Source organism: Drosophila nasuta, chromosome 3, assembly GCF_023558535.2.
Source record: "Drosophila nasuta strain 15112-1781.00 chromosome 3, ASM2355853v1, whole genome shotgun sequence".
NCBI classification, from domain to species: domain Eukaryota; kingdom Metazoa; phylum Arthropoda; class Insecta; order Diptera; family Drosophilidae; genus Drosophila; species Drosophila nasuta.
In genome coordinates this window covers 16,075,207-16,093,406 of record NC_083457.1, presented here as the reverse complement: position 1 = coordinate 16,093,406, position 18,200 = coordinate 16,075,207, and the positions used below count along the sequence as shown (strand labels likewise).

Sequence of the window (18,200 nt, the reverse complement as noted above, 5' to 3'; positions counted from 1 at the left end):
ATAGATATTTTCTAGTTTACTCCCACCAAGCGCCATTCAACAATTAACTATGCATAATACTCGCCTCTAATAATTAAATATTTATGAGGTGTATATATTGAAGGGGTGGACTAATTGTCGTGTTAGGCCATTGCCACTTTAAATAATTGTACATTAAAGAAGACACCTAAATTCCAGAGGCATTTAGTTTTCGCCTTTTTGGCATAGAATAAAGCCAAAAACGTTGCCCCTTAATTGTGTGTAATAAAGCTTATCAATGTCTGTCATTATAAGTCTATTTAATGAGCACTGTGATCGTAAAGAGCTCGCTTCACAGTGGGCATATCATAAACGATACTTTGCTAGAATTTACCACTAATTGCCACTAAGTATTACGCCCACACCACGAGCACATCGAGCAGCACGCTGTGAGTTCCATTGACTTTTAACATTTGAGTCTATTTGCATATGGATAATTAAAGAATAGTCGTACTCACCTTCGCCTTCGATATGACATCTAAAGATGCTCAGACGGATTAACACTAATGCAAATATTATGCCATCAAGAAGTGACAGATTCTTTTGCCACGAGCTCAAGGTTTACATACATCTATGGTCTGTATATAGACGTTAAGCATAATTAAAATCGAATGCGGGTTTTAGGCTGCAAGTTCAATATCGTACTCCAGTTAGAACGCGTAACCAAAGCGAAGCAATTGGAACGGTTCCTTGACCATGAAACGCAGTCCATCATTACATTTGACTTCGTCTAACATTTGCCAGCAAACTGTGTAAAGTCAAGACGGGGCAAGCAAAGACAGCGTGTTACTTGCGAACAGAAGCCAATATTCTACACATGACCAAAACCACTGACATTTAACCGCACCAACTGGTTCGACTGCTGCTCTGGCTGTTGCTGCTGTCGTAGTTGCTGTGGCTGTGCGATGTCTGTTATTTGCAATTATTTATTTATGCCTGCATTGACATTAGCATTAGGCATTAGCAAGTCGATGAAGACGATGATGTTGCTGGGTGCCGAAAACTATGCCGGCCATGTCCGGGCAACGTCTTCGATCTAGACTCTCGTTGGGCGACGCCAGCTTTGGGCGAAACGACGTTTAGGCTTACGCAATGGCTAACCAATAGTTGAAACATTTTGTACAAATTGCGTTTGGCACACCATAAAGAAGATGGCACGACCTTCAAGGCCAACGAGACGTGGTCATAAAGCACATAAGCTGCACAGCGCGTGTCAAAGTCAGTGGACGCAACTGACGATGGAGTTAAACTTTGACTAAAGCTAACGCTAGGCATAGACGTTAGGCATCTGTTCTGTGCTTTATGGCTTGCCGGACAACTGACATTTTGCAGTAAATGCTGCTTAGATTGCTAATTAGAGAACTCATGCGTAATATTTCAAGGTTTACATTTGTCAAAAATGCTACAACACAAATTTAATATAATAAAATAAAAAATTAAAGTTAATTTTCGTTTTCAGCACTTAGAAAATCGAAAGACTTAGGCAACGAACTTGCCGGCTGAGAATCTCTGCGACGCAAATGCTTAGTTAAGTATTGCTGTTTGCGTAATTTAAAATAAACCCATTAAAAAAATAGTATAATAAATATTACAATTAATGCAGTTGAATGTCTTCATAATTACCAAGCGCTGTGCTTTACACTAGCCACCAAACCAACCAGAAAAGGCACAAACAATAGACCAGGCCCAAAACTAGAAGGCAGCAACTTTTTCAGAGCTTCCACTAACTGGCAATTGTTTTGTTGATTGCCACAGTCTGAACACAGCAACAACAACAACAACTACTTGCATACAATATGGCAACAATCTTTGGGACAATCTTGTCACGAAATTCTGTCGCCGTCTCTGTGTTTGCGTTTGTGTTTGTGTTTGTGTCTCCATCTGCCTGCCACAAACCTAAGCCGACCCAAGCTATTCATTAGACGCGCCTACACTTTGGCAGCAGCAGCAGCGACGGCGGCGGCGTTAGTTTCGGCTTCGGCTTCGGCGGCCTCTTCGCGTTTAGCAATTTTTGGCATTTTGACCCCGGCACAGCGAGCACAAGCAAAGACAGCGAGACAGCGACTTTGCCCTGAGCCCGAATCTGGGCACACTGTGGAGCTTGTAAATCTCCAAAATAGATTCTTCCACAATTAACTTAAACCTAGTTATGCTAAAGTACAAATTTAAAGTACTTAAGCACAGACAAATAAAATATATCATTTTTTAGAAAGTACTTGGAAGAATCAAGAATTTTCGGGTTTAAAGAGTGACTTCAGTATAATGTTGTTAAGTTAACTCTGTCTGAAGATTAAAATGAGAACTTATATGTAAGAGACTTTCAAATGATGCCCTTTAGAGTAGTATTAATATTAGAAATGTAATAATAATTAACTTTAATATTAAGTAAAATTAAAACCCGCTACCTGTTTTAAATAAAAGCAAAACAATGCTGTTTTATTCTGAATACTAAAATATTTACCAAAGATCATATTACTACATTTAAAAAATATAGTAGTATTAATATATTATTCTTAAGATATGCCAAAATAATATACCACAAAATACAAAAATATGCCAAAGGTATATTTGGTATATCGATATAGTACTACATTCGAAATATACCATAGTTGTAATGTACTAATCTTAAAATATTTATTATACCACAAAATACTAAAATATACCAAAGGTCGTATATGGATATATGTAGTTCGAAATACATCAAAGTAATAAATTTTATCAAGTATTTAGAGATCATCCGGTTGACACCACTTTCGGCATATTTCGGCGTATTTGCCCCGGATTAATTTTTTTTGTGCAATAAAAACAATTTCGACGGTTACGGAGCCCACGGTGCGCCAATGCTGTTGTTATTGCCTGACTTTGATTGCATTTTCGCGATTATTCGCCACGTATTTAAATGCAATGTTTTCTCTCTCCCAAAAAACCGAAAAAAAATAAAAAAATAAATGCAAAAAAGAATAATATATTGACAAAGCAGCAATAAATAAATGTTGCTGTTTTGAGGTGGCAACGCCGCGAGGGCGATGTCAATCGCATTTACTTAAGCTAAATTAAGTGAGCTATTTTATTGCTTCCGCTACTGTGTGTCTCGCACCTGCCAAATGACAAATGAGCCACAAAATAGCTGAAGTAAATCTTAGGCATATATACTTATTAATGAGCAGAACTTCGACTGGTTAAAGGGCGCAAAGCTGATGCAACTGTTGTTGTAGTTACTGGTAATCAATACAATTGCATAAAAATGTTTTGCATTTGATTCTCGATTGCACAGAGAACAGCTGAGTTCAGTTGTGGCCAGTGGCGTGCATCTTAAGCTGAAGCGAGGGGGCGTTGCCATATTAGCTGCCCCCTTTTGGGAGTACTTCAATTGAGTTTTATGCCATCACCTGCTGCAGCTGCTTGTTGCTGTTGCTGTTGTTGTTGTTGTTTGTTGTTGGAGTTTTCCACAGCAACAAATGTTTGCTGTCGCCGCTGCCGCCGCTGCTGGAGCAGAGGCAGAGACTGAGGCTGCTGCTGGTGCTCTTTTCAAACACCGCGAGCGTCGACGCTGACAGCGACAGCGACAGCAACAACAACAACAACAACAACATCGACGACGACAACGACGACTACGACGAATCTTTAGTTTAGTTTCTATATACATCTATGTGTACTTATATATTTATTTTGTTTGTCGTTGTTGTTGTTGTTGTTGTTGTAGTTTTTGCATCTTGTATGTGCGACGCTTTGCCCGCTGAATTTGCAGCTTCGTCGTCGCCATCGTCGTCGCAGTCTTTTCGTATAAATAGACTCACTTGCCGGCAGTTGGGCATCATTAAAAGATCTTTTGTTCAATTAACAACAAGTGTGAAGTGTGCTGCTGCGCTAGCTGAAAAGGATACAACACATCTTTTTGGATTACCAATAAACCAATCAATTCTTTTCTCCATTCAAAATGAAAAACGTAAGTGTCTGCGGTCAGTGTACTCAAGCAAAGAAAACTACGACTAAAAAACAGTCCTTAAAGAAGTTTTAAAAAATCTTAAGCAGCAGTGTTTCTGACGCATATAAGTTTCAACTTTAAGCGCTTGCCTAAAAAATCCTTTAAAATCTTCATTTTATAACTCATAAATTACGGCTCATAAATCCTTCAGTTTTTCGTTCTTGCTTTTTATGGCATCAATCGTGAATAACAAGAAAATAAATGAGACTTGTTCTCGTTGAGTCAACAACAGAGCCCAGAGTACGCAATTAACAAACAACATTTAAATGCGTTAAATTTGGCATTTCCAGCCGTCTCTAGTCGTAAATCAATCAGCATGAGTTTCGACCATAAAAATGAGCAATTAGGCTGAAAGAGTGTAATATATTTTTGTAGGGTGCAAGGCGTCGCTTCCGCATCGGGTTATTTGGCAATTGTTATGGCCATTTAGTCAGCAAATGGCCAAAAGACCGAAAACCGAAAAGTCGTTGCCAAGCCCGACCAAAATGGCAATAGCAATTAATGAATGCTGGGCGCAAGCAGCCACTTAAAAGGCTCGAACACGATGCCAAAGCCAAAGTAAGCCAAAACAGCATGCAGCCGGCATGCAATGCAAAGGTCAGTCAACACAACAGCACAACAGCAAAAGCAACAGTAACGGCTGGACAGACTGAGGCTGCGACATTTGGCTGCAGAAGAGCCAAAGCGAGGCTAACAAAGTGCAGGCAATGAATGTTACGCTTAGTTGGCAGCTGTCTGTCTAGCTGCTGGCTAAAAGCACAAACTAAACTGAAACGTTAGACACGTAACCCACTCGCTCGCTCGTTCGCCCATTGGCAATTGCTCAACACTCCACAAACAACGAGACTAAACACGCTACGATGCGGGTGTCTCTGGGCCTTTAGGTTTCAACACCGAGAGGCGACAAATTTGCATGCTAACACAAAACTCGAACGACACCACACACAAATCAAAGTTAAACAAGTTAAATTAATCTAATTCCATTATTCAATAAACCCTTTATGCAACTCTCCACCACTCACGATTTTCCACAACGCGATCCGTGCTCATCTCTGACTGCCGCCACGCCCCACAATTCTCTGTAGTTTTCAATGCACTTGAGTTGAGTGTTGTTGTTGTTGTGAGGTAATTGTTGAACAATTGCAATGAAAAACAAAACACGAAAAACTCTGAATATAAACTTAATTGGCGTCTAGTTATTTGACGACCTTAAGAAATATGTGGCAAATTGGCATATGAGTTGTGTGTGTCCCCCTCCACTTGTTTCTACACATAATTTATATGTGAGAATAATGTAAACAGCAGTCATAAATCAAACAACTATGCGAAGCGTCGACGTCGTCGTTGTCGTTGGCTTATTTCAACACAACAATAAATTTACAAGCCAAAAAAAAAAACGGAGAAGAAAAACAAACGGAGAAAATACACAAAGCACGATTTTTTCCACTTTTAATTGCGTTCGTTTTTATTGTAATCACTTGTCAATTTACGTAAATTAAGTTGAGATTTCGTTCTTAACCTGTTTTGCAGTTTGCACTTTGCCTGATCGCCACTGCGCTGCTCTGCCTGGCCGAAGCTGCGCCCAAACCACAAGGCGGAGAACCCATTGCCATCATCAGCCAAGAATCGAACATCGAACCGGATGGTGCCTACAATTATGCGTAAGTCTCCCCCACTTGGAACTAGTTATAAACTGACCGTTCAAACGGTTCAAACGAACGCAAGCGCTTTTTCGTTGCATACTTTTAGGCAGAGTGCAAGAATGTTATTAACAGCGCTTGGATCTGTTAAGTACAGGTTTGCCAGAGCACATACATTGTGACATTTGAAATTTATGCAAGCAAGCATCTCAAGTAGTTCTAATTTGATTTTAAATCATCTGCATAAAATCACATAAATATTTCAACAACGAAATTGATTGCATTATACTATTATGTTTGCTCAAATAATCCCATCATAAATAGATGAATTAACAAGTTTTGAAGCAAATTTAATATGAATTTATGGGCCATCTGCAAGTTATAAACGTTTCCATTGGACATCAAGTCCGTGCATAAATGTTAAATGTTAATAAATACATAAATAAATAATTCAGCTGGCGCCAGTGACGAATACGATCGCAGCGACCACAAAATAAAAAGAGAGAAACATAAACAAAAGACAACAGAAGAAAACAACAAAACAAACGGACCAAAAATAAGTATACACGAAGAACATCTATTTGCTGATTGCCGAAGTTTAAATACTCTTTGCCATGATTATAATCGATAAACAATTTATGAAACTTTCAACAGTCTAAGTAAATGCAATCAAGTTTTATGGCGATCCAGAAATTTCCAATAAAATTAGTCTAGTTTTTGCAAGGGTATAAATCCCGCTAATCAACTCTTTTCACAGGTTTCAAGGTGAATTTGATTAAGCGACGGTGTTAAAGTTGTATTAAATATTAAGACTGCAATTGCTAAACAACAATTTGGTAAAAACCCTCAATATATATTTGCAGCTACGAGACAGCTAACGGCATCAAGGCAGAGGAAACTGGTACCGTGAAGAAGGCTTCGTCACCTGACGCCACCGATGTGATCATTGTCAAGGGTTCCGTGTCGTACACTTCACCCGAGGGAGAAGTGATCACCCTCAACTATGCCGCCGATGATGAGAACGGCTTCCAGCCACAGGGCGCCCATCTGCCCACTCCTCCTCCAATCCCACCAGCGATCCAGAAGGCTCTCGACTATCTTCTCAGCCAGCCACCAGCATCGCGTCGTCGTTAAGTTGTCGTAGATGCCGATCATCATGCCGATTAATGCCGGGTGTTAAGAGAAAGAGAATGAAATGATATTGAATGTGACCATGCAACCGATTCTGATAAACCATACTCAATGAAGCAAATTTGCTGCTTACCCAAGACAATCAACGAAGCCTTTAGGCGACCCAACACCAACAACATCGAGCAGCTGACTGAAGAACACAAATTGCACACACACAAAGATACACACAGACACACAGAGAGATACGCACACAGACGCAGACGATCTGAAATATTTCCGTTTCTCAAACTCAAACTTAAACTCAAATTTTCACTTCTCTTCTTTGTTCTCCTATATCCTTTTGACTAATTTTCCGATTTTATTCCTAAACTGTGCTTAAGATCTTTTAGTCGCCGGAACTTTGCCATTTTCGGACTCATGTGATATCATCGATTTGTTAATGAAATCAAGAAGAAAATGTAAAAAAAAAAAAATAATGAAATGAAATATATAATATGAAGAAGGAAACAAGAAATATATTAATAGCATAAAATATTGTGCAATGCAAATTCTTGTGTAAATAGTCTAAATAACTGTAATCTTTTGCACGTAATACGAGTATAAGCGATGATGGATGACGATGAATGACGATGGATGACAATGTACCTACTTATACATACATACATACATACATAAATACGAATCGTTGATCAAGTGACGTAATACACATGAGAAGAACTTAAATATCTTTAGCCTTAGCTGCAAATAAAGAATTAAAGATTCTTTACCAAAAAACCGAAAATGCCTTTTTTTATTTACTCTATGTTACCATCAAAATTGGAGCAGACACAATTTTATTCGATTTTGACGAGACCACTATAAATAGCGCATAAAATCTATATCGTATTTCATTTGCGAGTAGATTTTTTGCACTTCAAGGCAAGGTTGATAAATTTGTTGTATGCAAATGAGCAGGCTAGAGAGGTGACCAAAAAATGTGGTCAAGTCGGTTCCATGAAGAACCAGAATCGGATGCTGACGTTAGTGACAAGTGCTATATAGACAGATCTGCATATATGAATCTGATCATTGTTGATCTGCCTCATTGTTTATACATAATTCCAAGCAGAAATTATAAGGCAAATAAACACTATAGTCGAAGTATTCATACCCTTAAGTAAAAGAAAAAAGAAAACAATTTGTAAAATTGTCTTTAAAATTAAGCTAAGCTTTTGCCAATCATTTACCTAAAAGATAAGGTTTTAAGTCTTTAAAAAGCTAAAATACTTAAAACTATCATAGACGTCTGATTTGTTCAGGTTCGTTGGCGTGTCTGCCCCAAATTTCACACCCATTCCCCCTTAAAATGGCAAAAAGACAAAAAAGACGAAAAACCAACAAAAACCCAAACAAGTTCAATATTATTTATTGCTCTAACTTTAATTTCATGTTAAATATTTTAGTACTGGTATTTTATTAGTTTTGTTTCTTTGTTTTTTCGTTTGTTTGTTTTTGTTTCGATGATTTTTTTCTCTTTTTGGATTTAGATTTTAGATTTTGGGTGACTGGAAACGTATGCTATATAAGGCTGTTTACTTAACACAGGAGTTGTCAGTAGTCGCTAGACATCTGAAACGCGTGGATATTAATTGACTTGCTTTTCGCTTTACTAATTAACCAACATGAAACTGATTCCGATCTGTGTTCTATTTGTGGCAGTGACGGTGACGGTGGCGTTGCCCGTTGATAACGATGATCCTATCGTGAATGATTCAAATGTCGAGTACAATGGCAAATTCCACACCCAGTAAGTGAATAATCACAACGCATCGAAGGAATTCCCACAACAATAACGATTTCTTTTCAAAAGTGTCGAGCTGCGCGATGGCTCAACATCAACGCAAGAAGGTGAACTGCGGGAAATACATGAAAATCAATACGGAGAGGCGATCAAGGGACATTTCTCGTTCGTCGGTGACGATGGCCAAACTTATGCCGTCACCTACACAGCCGATGAGAATGGATTCCGTGCCGTTGGCGATCATTTGCCAACACCACCGCCAACACCAGAATCGGTGCTGAAAACGCTGGAGTATCTGCGAACACATGCCCAGAAGACGATCGAGCAAGATCATTAGACGAAGTGAAGCAAGTCAACCATATATGTGATTATTAATACAAATTCAATCAACTGTGAACCAAAAGAACTGAACGAGTCAAGTTAATTATAATGATTAACAAAATATACACAAAATTAGCAAATTCAATTAGAGAACATTTATTGTTTGTTTCGTATTTCTATTTCGATTTCTACTGCGAAGAGAGTGAGACAAGAATTAACATAGTTGTGATTTTCAACTATACTGATTACTTTCTCGATTTTTACGTGATTCGCATAATTGAACTCTTCACTTTTTTCTCATCACTTCGCTACTTACGTAATGTTCTACATTCGCATTCATTTTGGGTGCCTCGCCCAAAAAGTTAAGGCACGATCTTGACCAGATCTTCAGCCAATGTCTGTTTACCTGACGTGACCCGATGTGTGTGTGAAATTTGTGTTAACTTTGCAGCTAAGCTCGGCTGCAATTCTGCATTTGCAGAGGCCAAACAATCAGCTTGTTAACATTTTCGTTAAGGAACGCTAATTGGCAAATACGTGATCATATAGATGGTATAAGTATTATATACTTTGTGGGTGATTGTGTGAATTCAATTTGTGTGCGAACGTGGGCAAAATGTTTGTCCTAACAATATAACATAGCACTCTGCAACTTCTTCTAATGCCTCAAGCTTAGTTGTGTAATCTAAGCAGAAAACGAAAGTGAGAATTCCGTATTATTTCAAGATATTAGAGAACGTTTGCTAAGTAAAAATTGCAGTTCCTGAAGAGAACTTTAATGCTGTAAGAAATCACATAGAAACAAACAAACGAGAGAGTGACAGATGTGTAAAATATGCAAATATTTGTATGCAGGTTCATTGACCCAAGCTGCGTATACGCAATCCACACTCAACGTTATGATTTCTTTTACAATAGCCGTACTCTACATTTTTTATTACCCCTTTGTGCGTGTTCACCGTTAACTCCGGCGCGAATTCTAATGTTATCGGCCAAATTGTTTCCATAATTGAAACGTGCTTGGCAAGTCAATTTGCAATATCTACGAGCATGACACGCCTTATGCGAAACTTTTGATTGATTGATGACAACTTGCATTAGCTTTAACTTTAAACCTCAAGCTAGTTCATGTTTTACTTCTTGTAAACTTAAATCCTTAACGGATTCTCTGGAAGTTGCCTTGCAGCGGAACTTGCAATACATGGATAAGAGTTATGTTCTGAGCAGGCGAATCACGTAGCTGCCAACTCCGACTGGCAATGCCATCAACTTCGGCCTGGCGACAGAAGACGACAGTAGACAGACATGTGTCAGAGCTCGGCTTAACTCTGCTCAGCTCAGCTCAGCTGTCGTCGCAGCACCAGCTTCGGGTATCAGTATCAACATCACCTGCTGACACCGACGCTTCATCTTCTCCATCTCTTTGGCGGTGCGGCGTTTACTCATCGGCCAGACGCGCGAAACGGACAATAAAAAAATACCTCAAATGATGGTCACAACAAAAAACCAAAACAAAAAATCCAACATTCCTGGCTGGAAGTATGCGCGACGTTGCGATACCCTACAATTGACTTTTGGATGTTCAAATCTTTTTCAAATTGTTGTAAAAAAACAATACTATTTTTACAGTTGATTTCACAAATTCACTTTAAACATTGAGCAATTATATTAAGGAAGGGTAACATATACTTTAATAAAATAAAAAAATGTTGATAATCAAAAGTGAATAATTTATGAACTTGAGAAAATTTTATTGAGTTAATTCAAGGAAAGGTTTCTATAGATTTTACTTTTTTGCGTATAATCAAAGTAAACTAATAGAATCAAATATTGGCTTAAAAATGCGTATTTTAAGCCCAAAAAAAAAATATTGTTATAAATAATAAATAATATAGGCTTTCTGTAAAACTAACAATTCGATAAATTTAAATTTACTACTAAGCTATAATAAAACTAAAATTTAAATCCAGTGTTTACTTATTTCAAGCATATTAGTTATCATAAGTTCATATCCTATCAAGAATATGTAAACTTACGGTCGATAAATTCGGTAAAATTCGTTAGTTTTCTATAATTTCTATAATTAATAGATTATTAAATTATTTTAAAATTAGTTTAGGGACAGCGTAGCTATTTAAAATAAGTGAATAATCGTTTACTCTCGAGTGCTATCGAATTTAGCGAATACTATCGAATTTGTCAAATACTATCGAATATATCGAATACTATCGAATTGTCAAATACTATCGAATTTATCGACAGTATATTTAAATACTTTAGATAAGCTTCCTAATTTGCATGAGAATTGCATACCCCATAGATGCCAATTTGACTGCAGAGTATCACAATCTGAAATGAGACGAAGAAGCGCCCGCTTGTCATTTTTTCGTTGTTGTTTGGCTGATGTGCGGTGAAGTACGAGTGCGAGTGCGAGTACTTGTACTTGACGCTCTCTGCTTCTTATCTAGTGCGCCCATCGTAATCGTTAGCTGTGGCAACCGAAGCTGGCTGCCACGGTGCGTGCGACAGCGACTTCGACTGCGACTGCGAATGTGAGTGTGAGTGCGAGTGCGAATGAGGTGCTCGCCCTCGCCAACGAGATGGTATATAAAGCGCAAGCAGTTGCTGGGTAGTCAACAGTTGCGCACTAACTCGCTGGAATTGACTTGCCACGCCCCACAAAAAGCGTCTATCGAATAAAGGATAAACCCAAATAGTTCACTACAAAAATCATGTACAAGTTCGTGTCTGTGTTGTGCTCGGCTCTGCTGTTGTCCTATGTGCTGGCTCGTCCCCAGGATGTGCGTGGCGGATCTGTGACCACAACAACCACGCCGGCGAGCATTATCCAGCAGGATAATGTGAACAATGCCGACGGCAGCTTCAACAGCAGGTGAGATCGATCGCAGTAATAGAAGTAGAAGTTAAAGTTGAACAATTTCTGTTTAACCCTTCAACAGCTATGAGACATCGAATGGCATTCGCGTGGAGAATGTTGGCTTCCTCAAGAAGATCATCATCCCCAAGTCGGAGACCAGCGATGGCCAAGTGATCGATGAGCACGAGGAACTCGTCCTGGTGCAAACCGGCTCCTTTAGCTACAGCGATCCCGAGGGCAATCTCATCACGCTGCGCTACACCGCCGATGAGAATGGCTTCCAGCCCGAGGGCGATCATCTGCCCGTTGCGCCGCAATAAGCAGCTGTTTGTTTTGTTGATGTTGCCCACGTACACACGGGGCGTATGTGTAATTAAGTAATTAACATTAGGTCGAATACCATAACCGTAACCGTATATCGTTTGGAGCGTATATCGAATATCGTAAATTGTATCTTATAATATATATATTCTCTGTATAAAGTATTACGTACTGGAAATAGCACAGCACTGCCCATATGCCATATATCAAGCGAAATACACTCTGTTCTTAGCCATTTGGCACCTACCAACACACACTTATACACTTATACACACACCTACACACCCAAAATGGAATAAGACGAGAAAATGATGATGATGATGAAGAAGCAAAGACATTATAAATAAATGAATAAATATTGAACAATTAAGTTTGTGTCTCATTGCCACTTATCGAGTACTAGCACTCACTGCACACAAACAGCATTCACTTGATGACTATTTGAGTATTTCTGAGTATTTCTCAGCCTCGTGGCGCTTACAAAATTACCAAACTGCCCTTCACGGCATCTTGCGGTTGCGGATGATGCGCTGAGACACAGACACAGACTCCGACTCCGAGTCCGACTGCCCATCAACTAGATGACGATGATGATGTTGCTGATGTTGATCTCCAAGATTATTTACCCACACGTCAAACCACAAGCTGATGCTCAGCTGTCAGTCAAAGCCAAAAGACAATGGACAAATACTGAAACCGTAAAGCAAACCATAACCAAAACCAAAATCGATACGAAAACCGTTTCCAAAAAAACTAAATGCTCTAATCGCTGCGCAACCGCTGCGATTATTGGCATTGATATGAGATCCAAACTGATTTGTTTACGCATCTCAGTTGCGTTCGCTTAAGTACACAGATCGCAATAAATTTGTATTGCGAGGTGTGTGCAAATCATTGTTGAATGGCAAAAAACAAATTGATGCAATAACTGGGATAGCGAAGATGAATTTCAAATAATCCACAATCCATTGATGAAGTAATAAACGCACCTCGTCCATATGAAATGTAGACGCATTAACCATTTAATTGGCCCCACACAGTTCCGACAATTAAACGAGCAAGCGGCCGATCAGTGAGCCACTTCATTATCGGAAAAGGCCAATGCCAACGCCTGTCTGTCTGTCTGTGATCACCAATTGTTTGGCAGTTGAGAGTTCGGGTACAAAAGGCAAACATCGTGATGAAATTCAGTTTGCGCATCTTTCTTATATTCATTGCTTGGCGCTTGTGTCCCGCAGTGCAACTCTTGCCGGTAAGCAAAGAGACCACAACAGTGATGGACAGAGATAGATAATGTATTGTGTATTTGTAGAACATGGGATACTTTATTGTGGTGCAGCAATTCGAGTGCGTCGTCAACGAACAATTCATTACCAAAGCCAGCTGCGATGTTGTAACTCCACGCAACAGAAGCATCAATGCCGAACTTGTGTTGCTTCAGCCATTCAAGGCGTTGGGGGGCTCTGTGAAAGTATCCATACCGAAGAAGAGAGTCTTCACACAGATATTTGACATCACCTTTGAGCTGTGCAAAGTGCTGCGAGAACGAAAACGCAAAGCGCTGATCGATATTCTTCACAGTCTGGCGAATATGGGGAACAAAAACATTCATTGCCCTCTTCATGCGGTAACTTTAGCTGAACTTTTAAATATCGAATTTGAGATTATAACAAATTGCTTTCCCTAGGGACATTACAAGATACAGAACGTTACGATAGCGGACTCATTGCCTCCGTTGCTCACAGAGTCGCCCTTCTTGCTGCACTTTACTTGGTTCTTGCCACGTGTGGCAACTGTCATGAATGTTACAGTTCTTGGGCATTTATACGACATCAGCAGGGAACACAATAGGAAAAAGAAGTATTTTTAAAAATATATATGTAATTCTTAAGCGAAAAAACATATATAAAAACTTTTTTTTACTTTAAGTAAGATGAATAACTAAAACCTCTTGATTACCACTTTAATTAAAGCCTAGAATGATTTTGGAATTAAATTTCTATTTAAGATAAATGCAAAAATAATGAATTTGGAGGCAAACCAAAAAATTAACACATGTATGTATGTATTTTATTGTAAAACTGATAAAGTTTCTAAAATCAATCTTAGCTCTAAAAATAGTGCTTATGTTTTTTCAGTGTAAATAGTGTCCCACGTGACTAATTACGTCAAAGAATTACCTATATACATACATACATACTTAACAGCGTACAAATTTTCAAATAGTATTTAATTTATAATATAATACAAAATAATTACATCAGAATAAACCGATTTTGTAGCAGTTTATATTTTTTTAATGCATCGCACAGCAGCGACCTGAAAAAATGATTATTGGATTGGATTTTTAAAACTTTCCAGATAATTATCTACATTAATTTCTATATTATGTAGTTGTAATTGGAGTTAAAATTGCTGTCGTTATTAATTTTTAAGTTAAGTTCATATTGAAAAACAAACCGCCCAAAAGTATGCTACAGTTCATATTTTCATCAAGGTTTTTTTTGGCTGTTTTCTAAAAAAAAAAGAAGCATACATAATTACATCATCAAATTAGTTTAAAATAAATGAATTCATTTGAACTTGAGAATAATGTATGTTCATATCCAACCAATATTCCAAAAACTTAACAAAAATTTGAATTTGTTATAAGGTTTAAGATGCTTGAAGCAACATATTATTACTTACAATACAATGTTTGATGTGTTGGAGAATTCATAAGACAAATATTAATAAACTAGTTGAAAAATCAATTAAAAATGTAACTTAAGAACTTTAATTGCACAGATCCAATATCTTATTAAGTAAATAGACCAAACCACTTTAAATGCTTAAGGATCTTAAGCAACATATGATATAAATATTATTTCTAAGAATGAATGCTATTAAATGTAGAAGATGTTATATATTATATATATTTGATAAATTCGTATAAAATGTTGCAGACAAATCTTTACCATCCAATTTACAACATTATGCGTGCATAAAAATTTCCATAAAACTTAACGGTAATTAGGCTAGACACACACAAAAATTTCTATCGCAGCACTTAAAAATCAATAACTAAAATTTGCGTTCAGCTCGGGTTTCAATATTTAATCATGGTGCGAACCACACGAGCGACACAGTTTACCAAACATCCGCAGAATGAACAATATTTGTAGATTAACTCTGCTTCAGCTTCTAATGGCAGCTTCCTTGGCCAAGGTGAGTTCTGAATCCTTTGTGAATTTCATTCATTGATTAAAGCAAAGAATGTTTTGGTTTAACAGAAACTAGTGATTGTATGGAAGACATTCGATTGTGTGATTAATCCAGACATCATCCCATCCCATAGATGCATCATCATTGAACCCGATAAAAATCTACTGACAGCCGAAATAGAATACAATCGCGATTTTAAGCATTATAATGCTAGTTTTGCATTGCATTTGCCTCAACCGCCGTTTAATGAATTCACCAAGCACTTTGAAACGGAGATTGATATTTGCGAGTTCTTTCGCGGATCGTATAAGAACAAGAACTTTATTGGACCCGCCTACAAAAGCATGACAAGGATTAGCAATATGCCTAAAGGATGTCCACAGCGAAAGGTAAGTAAATGTTTATTATTATTTTATATATCACATAATTTGATTTACTATAATTCAATAATATTTAATATAATTTATTATTAAACATATTCTGTTTTTTAATATTTAAAGAACACTTATTATAATTGTATTTATTACATTTAAAATAATTATATTTCTTAGGGTTTCTACTACTATCGCAACATGAGCATTGCAGATAATATTCCAGCGTTTTTACCAAGGAATCCCATCAAAATCACACTGGATTTCTATTTGCTCAAAACTCCGATTTTAAATGTGACTCTAGTCGGACGTCTGGCATATACTACCAAGCACAAAAAGAAGCCTTAAGTGCTTAGCAATTAATTCATATAAATGCAATAAAATATAAACTGTAATTTGCCGAAAGCTGAATAATTTTGTCATACTAAATAGAAAATATGGATTGATGGCTGCAATTTTGTATCCCACACATCTTCATAATTATTAAATATTATATTAATCACTTTATGTGCAGAGTTTTCCATTTAACTTCACGCACATTTTCAATAAATGTTAATGACATTGTTCTGCATGTTTCCATTTTGATTTAGATAATTTATTTCTGATCATTACCTTAATTATATTTAGAGAATGCGGGCAAAGCAATTAAAAAACAATTACTAAATTTGTTTAGGCAAATTGAATAACCTCCAGCATTAAGTCATTGTTCGATTTCCAAGCGAGTGAATAACAACATGGAAATGTTATATATTCTAGTTCTACTAATCGCTATAGTTTCTTCTGCCAGCAAGGTAAGCATCCAATTTATACTTTAATATCTATCAGATACTTACATATACTGAAAACATTCCGCAGCCATCGCAAAGATTGATTGTGTATTGGGATTCCTTCAAGTGTGCGGTTAACCCAGAAATTGTAGAGTCTAACAAGTGCAGTATTGAGGGATCAGACAGATCGATTATAACTGCCGAATTTAAATACAATCGCGACTTTCCGCAACTCAATGCGAGCTTCTTATTAAGACTACCACGCCCACCAAACAATGAATTTCATACGATCATGGACCTGAATATAGATGTTTGCAAATTTTACACATCTACAAAGCGAAACAAATTCTTAACTATTGCCTATCGCAGCATGATGAAAGACAGTAATTTACCCAACAAGTGTCCACAAGCAAAGGTTTGAATTTTATTCCTCCCAATTTTTTAATGAACAAACATACCTCTTTATTTTCCAGGGTTCCTACTACTTTCGCAATATTAACATTGGAGCAAATGTGCCACCATTTTTACCCCAGACCGATTTTCAAGTAGAGTTCAATTATTTTCTGCCCAAGCACTCGATATTAAATATTTCACTTAGTGGACGTTTGAAAGAGATCAGTAGAAATGGTTAAAGAAATCAGAAAATAAAAACTTTGAATTTCCAAAAAAATTGCATATTTAATTGCAGTTCAATTTTCAGTTGTTATTATAGAAAATTCTCTTTGTTATAATTATATAATTGTATTGATTGTTTTATACGCCAGATTACAAATGCTTATTGATGCTTAGCAATTTCAATAATTTACATCATTATTTATAATTTCGAGATCTGATTATACATACTGAAAATAAACGCAAACTTTCGGCAGTTTAAAACAAATTTAGTTATTGTTTGCTTGGCAAATGAGAAACAGTAAATATGAATAAACTTTATATTTTTGTTCTACTACTGCCAATTGTGTTGTTTGCTATCGAGGTATATTTTGTGACATCATTTTTAGAATAGCTTGAATAATATGATGAATATTTAACAGGCATCAACACAACGCCTGGCTGTGCGATGGAATTCCTTTAACTGCATTCCAAATACTAAACTAATCGACTCATTAAATTGCATCATTATCGAGCCGGAGAGATCACTTTTAAGTGCAAATGTGAGCATCAATGCTGACATGAGGAAAATGAATGTACCCTTTGCAGTACTTATTGCTCGCCCGCCGGCAAATGATTTTCATAGGATTGTCAATTTAAATGTGGATGTTTGCAAGTTCTCCAAGGAATCGCAGGGCAACAGGTTCTTTAAAATTGCGTATAAAATTATCTTCGCGGACTCCAATGCTCCCAAAAAGTGTCCTTTCATAAAGGTTACTTTCACATGGAATTCCAAATGAAGTTTGATTTATATCTAAACATATTTTCAGGGATCGTATTACTTTCGGAACATCGATCTAGGTGGAAGTTTACCGCCCTTCTTGCCAGCAAATGATTTTCAAGTTGAACTAAATATTGTATCCGATGTTGATTGGATTTTGAACATTACTTTGTTCGGACGTGCTGTAGATTTTATCAAGTCGAAAGGAAAATGAATATATGTATTTGAAAATCAGTTCAATATACATTTCTGTTATTTTCTTTTTGCTTTCGTTCGGTCAAAGTAACTTGAACTGTAAGTGATATAAAATAAAATGATTATATGGAATAACTCGTAGTTTTGTATTCAAAATCAATGCAGATGATGATCGGAGCAAAGAGAATCTCTTTAAGAATATGCCTGTTAGAATTGG

At 37.1% G+C, this 18,200-nt stretch overlaps 3 protein-coding genes across 3 annotated transcripts; all 3 read left to right on the top strand.

The window, feature by feature from the left end:
- The first annotated feature begins 3,832 nt into the window (after positions 1-3,832).
- LOC132793816 (endocuticle structural glycoprotein SgAbd-1-like) lies at positions 3,833-9,020 on the top strand. The gene is made up of 5 exons (XM_060803910.1): positions 3,833-3,964; positions 5,534-5,664; positions 6,507-6,774; positions 8,427-8,560; positions 8,624-9,020. Exons 1-5 carry the CDS (start codon positions 3,956-3,958, stop codon positions 8,889-8,891), a joined length of 810 nt encoding a protein of 269 aa, XP_060659893.1. The 5' UTR covers positions 3,833-3,955; the 3' UTR covers positions 8,892-9,020.
- Positions 9,021-11,502: 2,482 nt separating this feature from the next.
- On the top strand, positions 11,503-12,444 carry LOC132791002 (endocuticle structural glycoprotein ABD-4). The gene is made up of 2 exons (XM_060799776.1): positions 11,503-11,768; positions 11,836-12,444. The coding sequence occupies exons 1-2, from the start codon at positions 11,608-11,610 to the stop codon at positions 12,071-12,073; spliced, it is 399 nt and encodes a 132-aa protein (XP_060655759.1). The 5' UTR covers positions 11,503-11,607; the 3' UTR covers positions 12,074-12,444.
- Positions 12,445-13,240: 796 nt separating this feature from the next.
- On the top strand, positions 13,241-15,997 carry LOC132793807 (uncharacterized). Its single transcript, XM_060803897.1, has 5 exons — positions 13,241-13,326; positions 13,387-13,701; positions 13,762-13,934; positions 15,412-15,667; positions 15,830-15,997. The coding sequence occupies exons 1-5, from the start codon at positions 13,255-13,257 to the stop codon at positions 15,995-15,997; spliced, it is 984 nt and encodes a 327-aa protein (XP_060659880.1). The 5' UTR covers positions 13,241-13,254.
- Positions 15,998-18,200: the final 2,203 nt, after the last annotated feature.

Coding starts and splice junctions, on each gene's coding strand:
- LOC132793816 (XM_060803910.1), top strand. Junction 6,775..8,426: donor CACCAGCATCGCGTCGTCGT/TAAGTTGTCGTA, acceptor TCGCTTTACTAA/TTAACCAACATGAAACTGAT. Junction 8,561..8,623: donor AATGGCAAATTCCACACCCA/GTAAGTGAATAA, acceptor TCTTTTCAAAAG/TGTCGAGCTGCGCGATGGCT.
- LOC132791002 (XM_060799776.1), top strand. CDS start 11,608: ATGTACAAGTTCGTGTCTGTGTTGTGCTCGGCTCTGCTGTTGTCCTAT. Junction 11,769..11,835: donor GACGGCAGCTTCAACAGCAG/GTGAGATCGATC, acceptor ACCCTTCAACAG/CTATGAGACATCGAATGGCA.
- LOC132793807 (XM_060803897.1), top strand. CDS start 13,255: ATGAAATTCAGTTTGCGCATCTTTCTTATATTCATTGCTTGGCGCTTG. Junction 13,327..13,386: donor CCGCAGTGCAACTCTTGCCG/GTAAGCAAAGAG, acceptor GTGTATTTGTAG/AACATGGGATACTTTATTGT. Junction 13,702..13,761: donor TTCATTGCCCTCTTCATGCG/GTAACTTTAGCT, acceptor TGCTTTCCCTAG/GGACATTACAAGATACAGAA.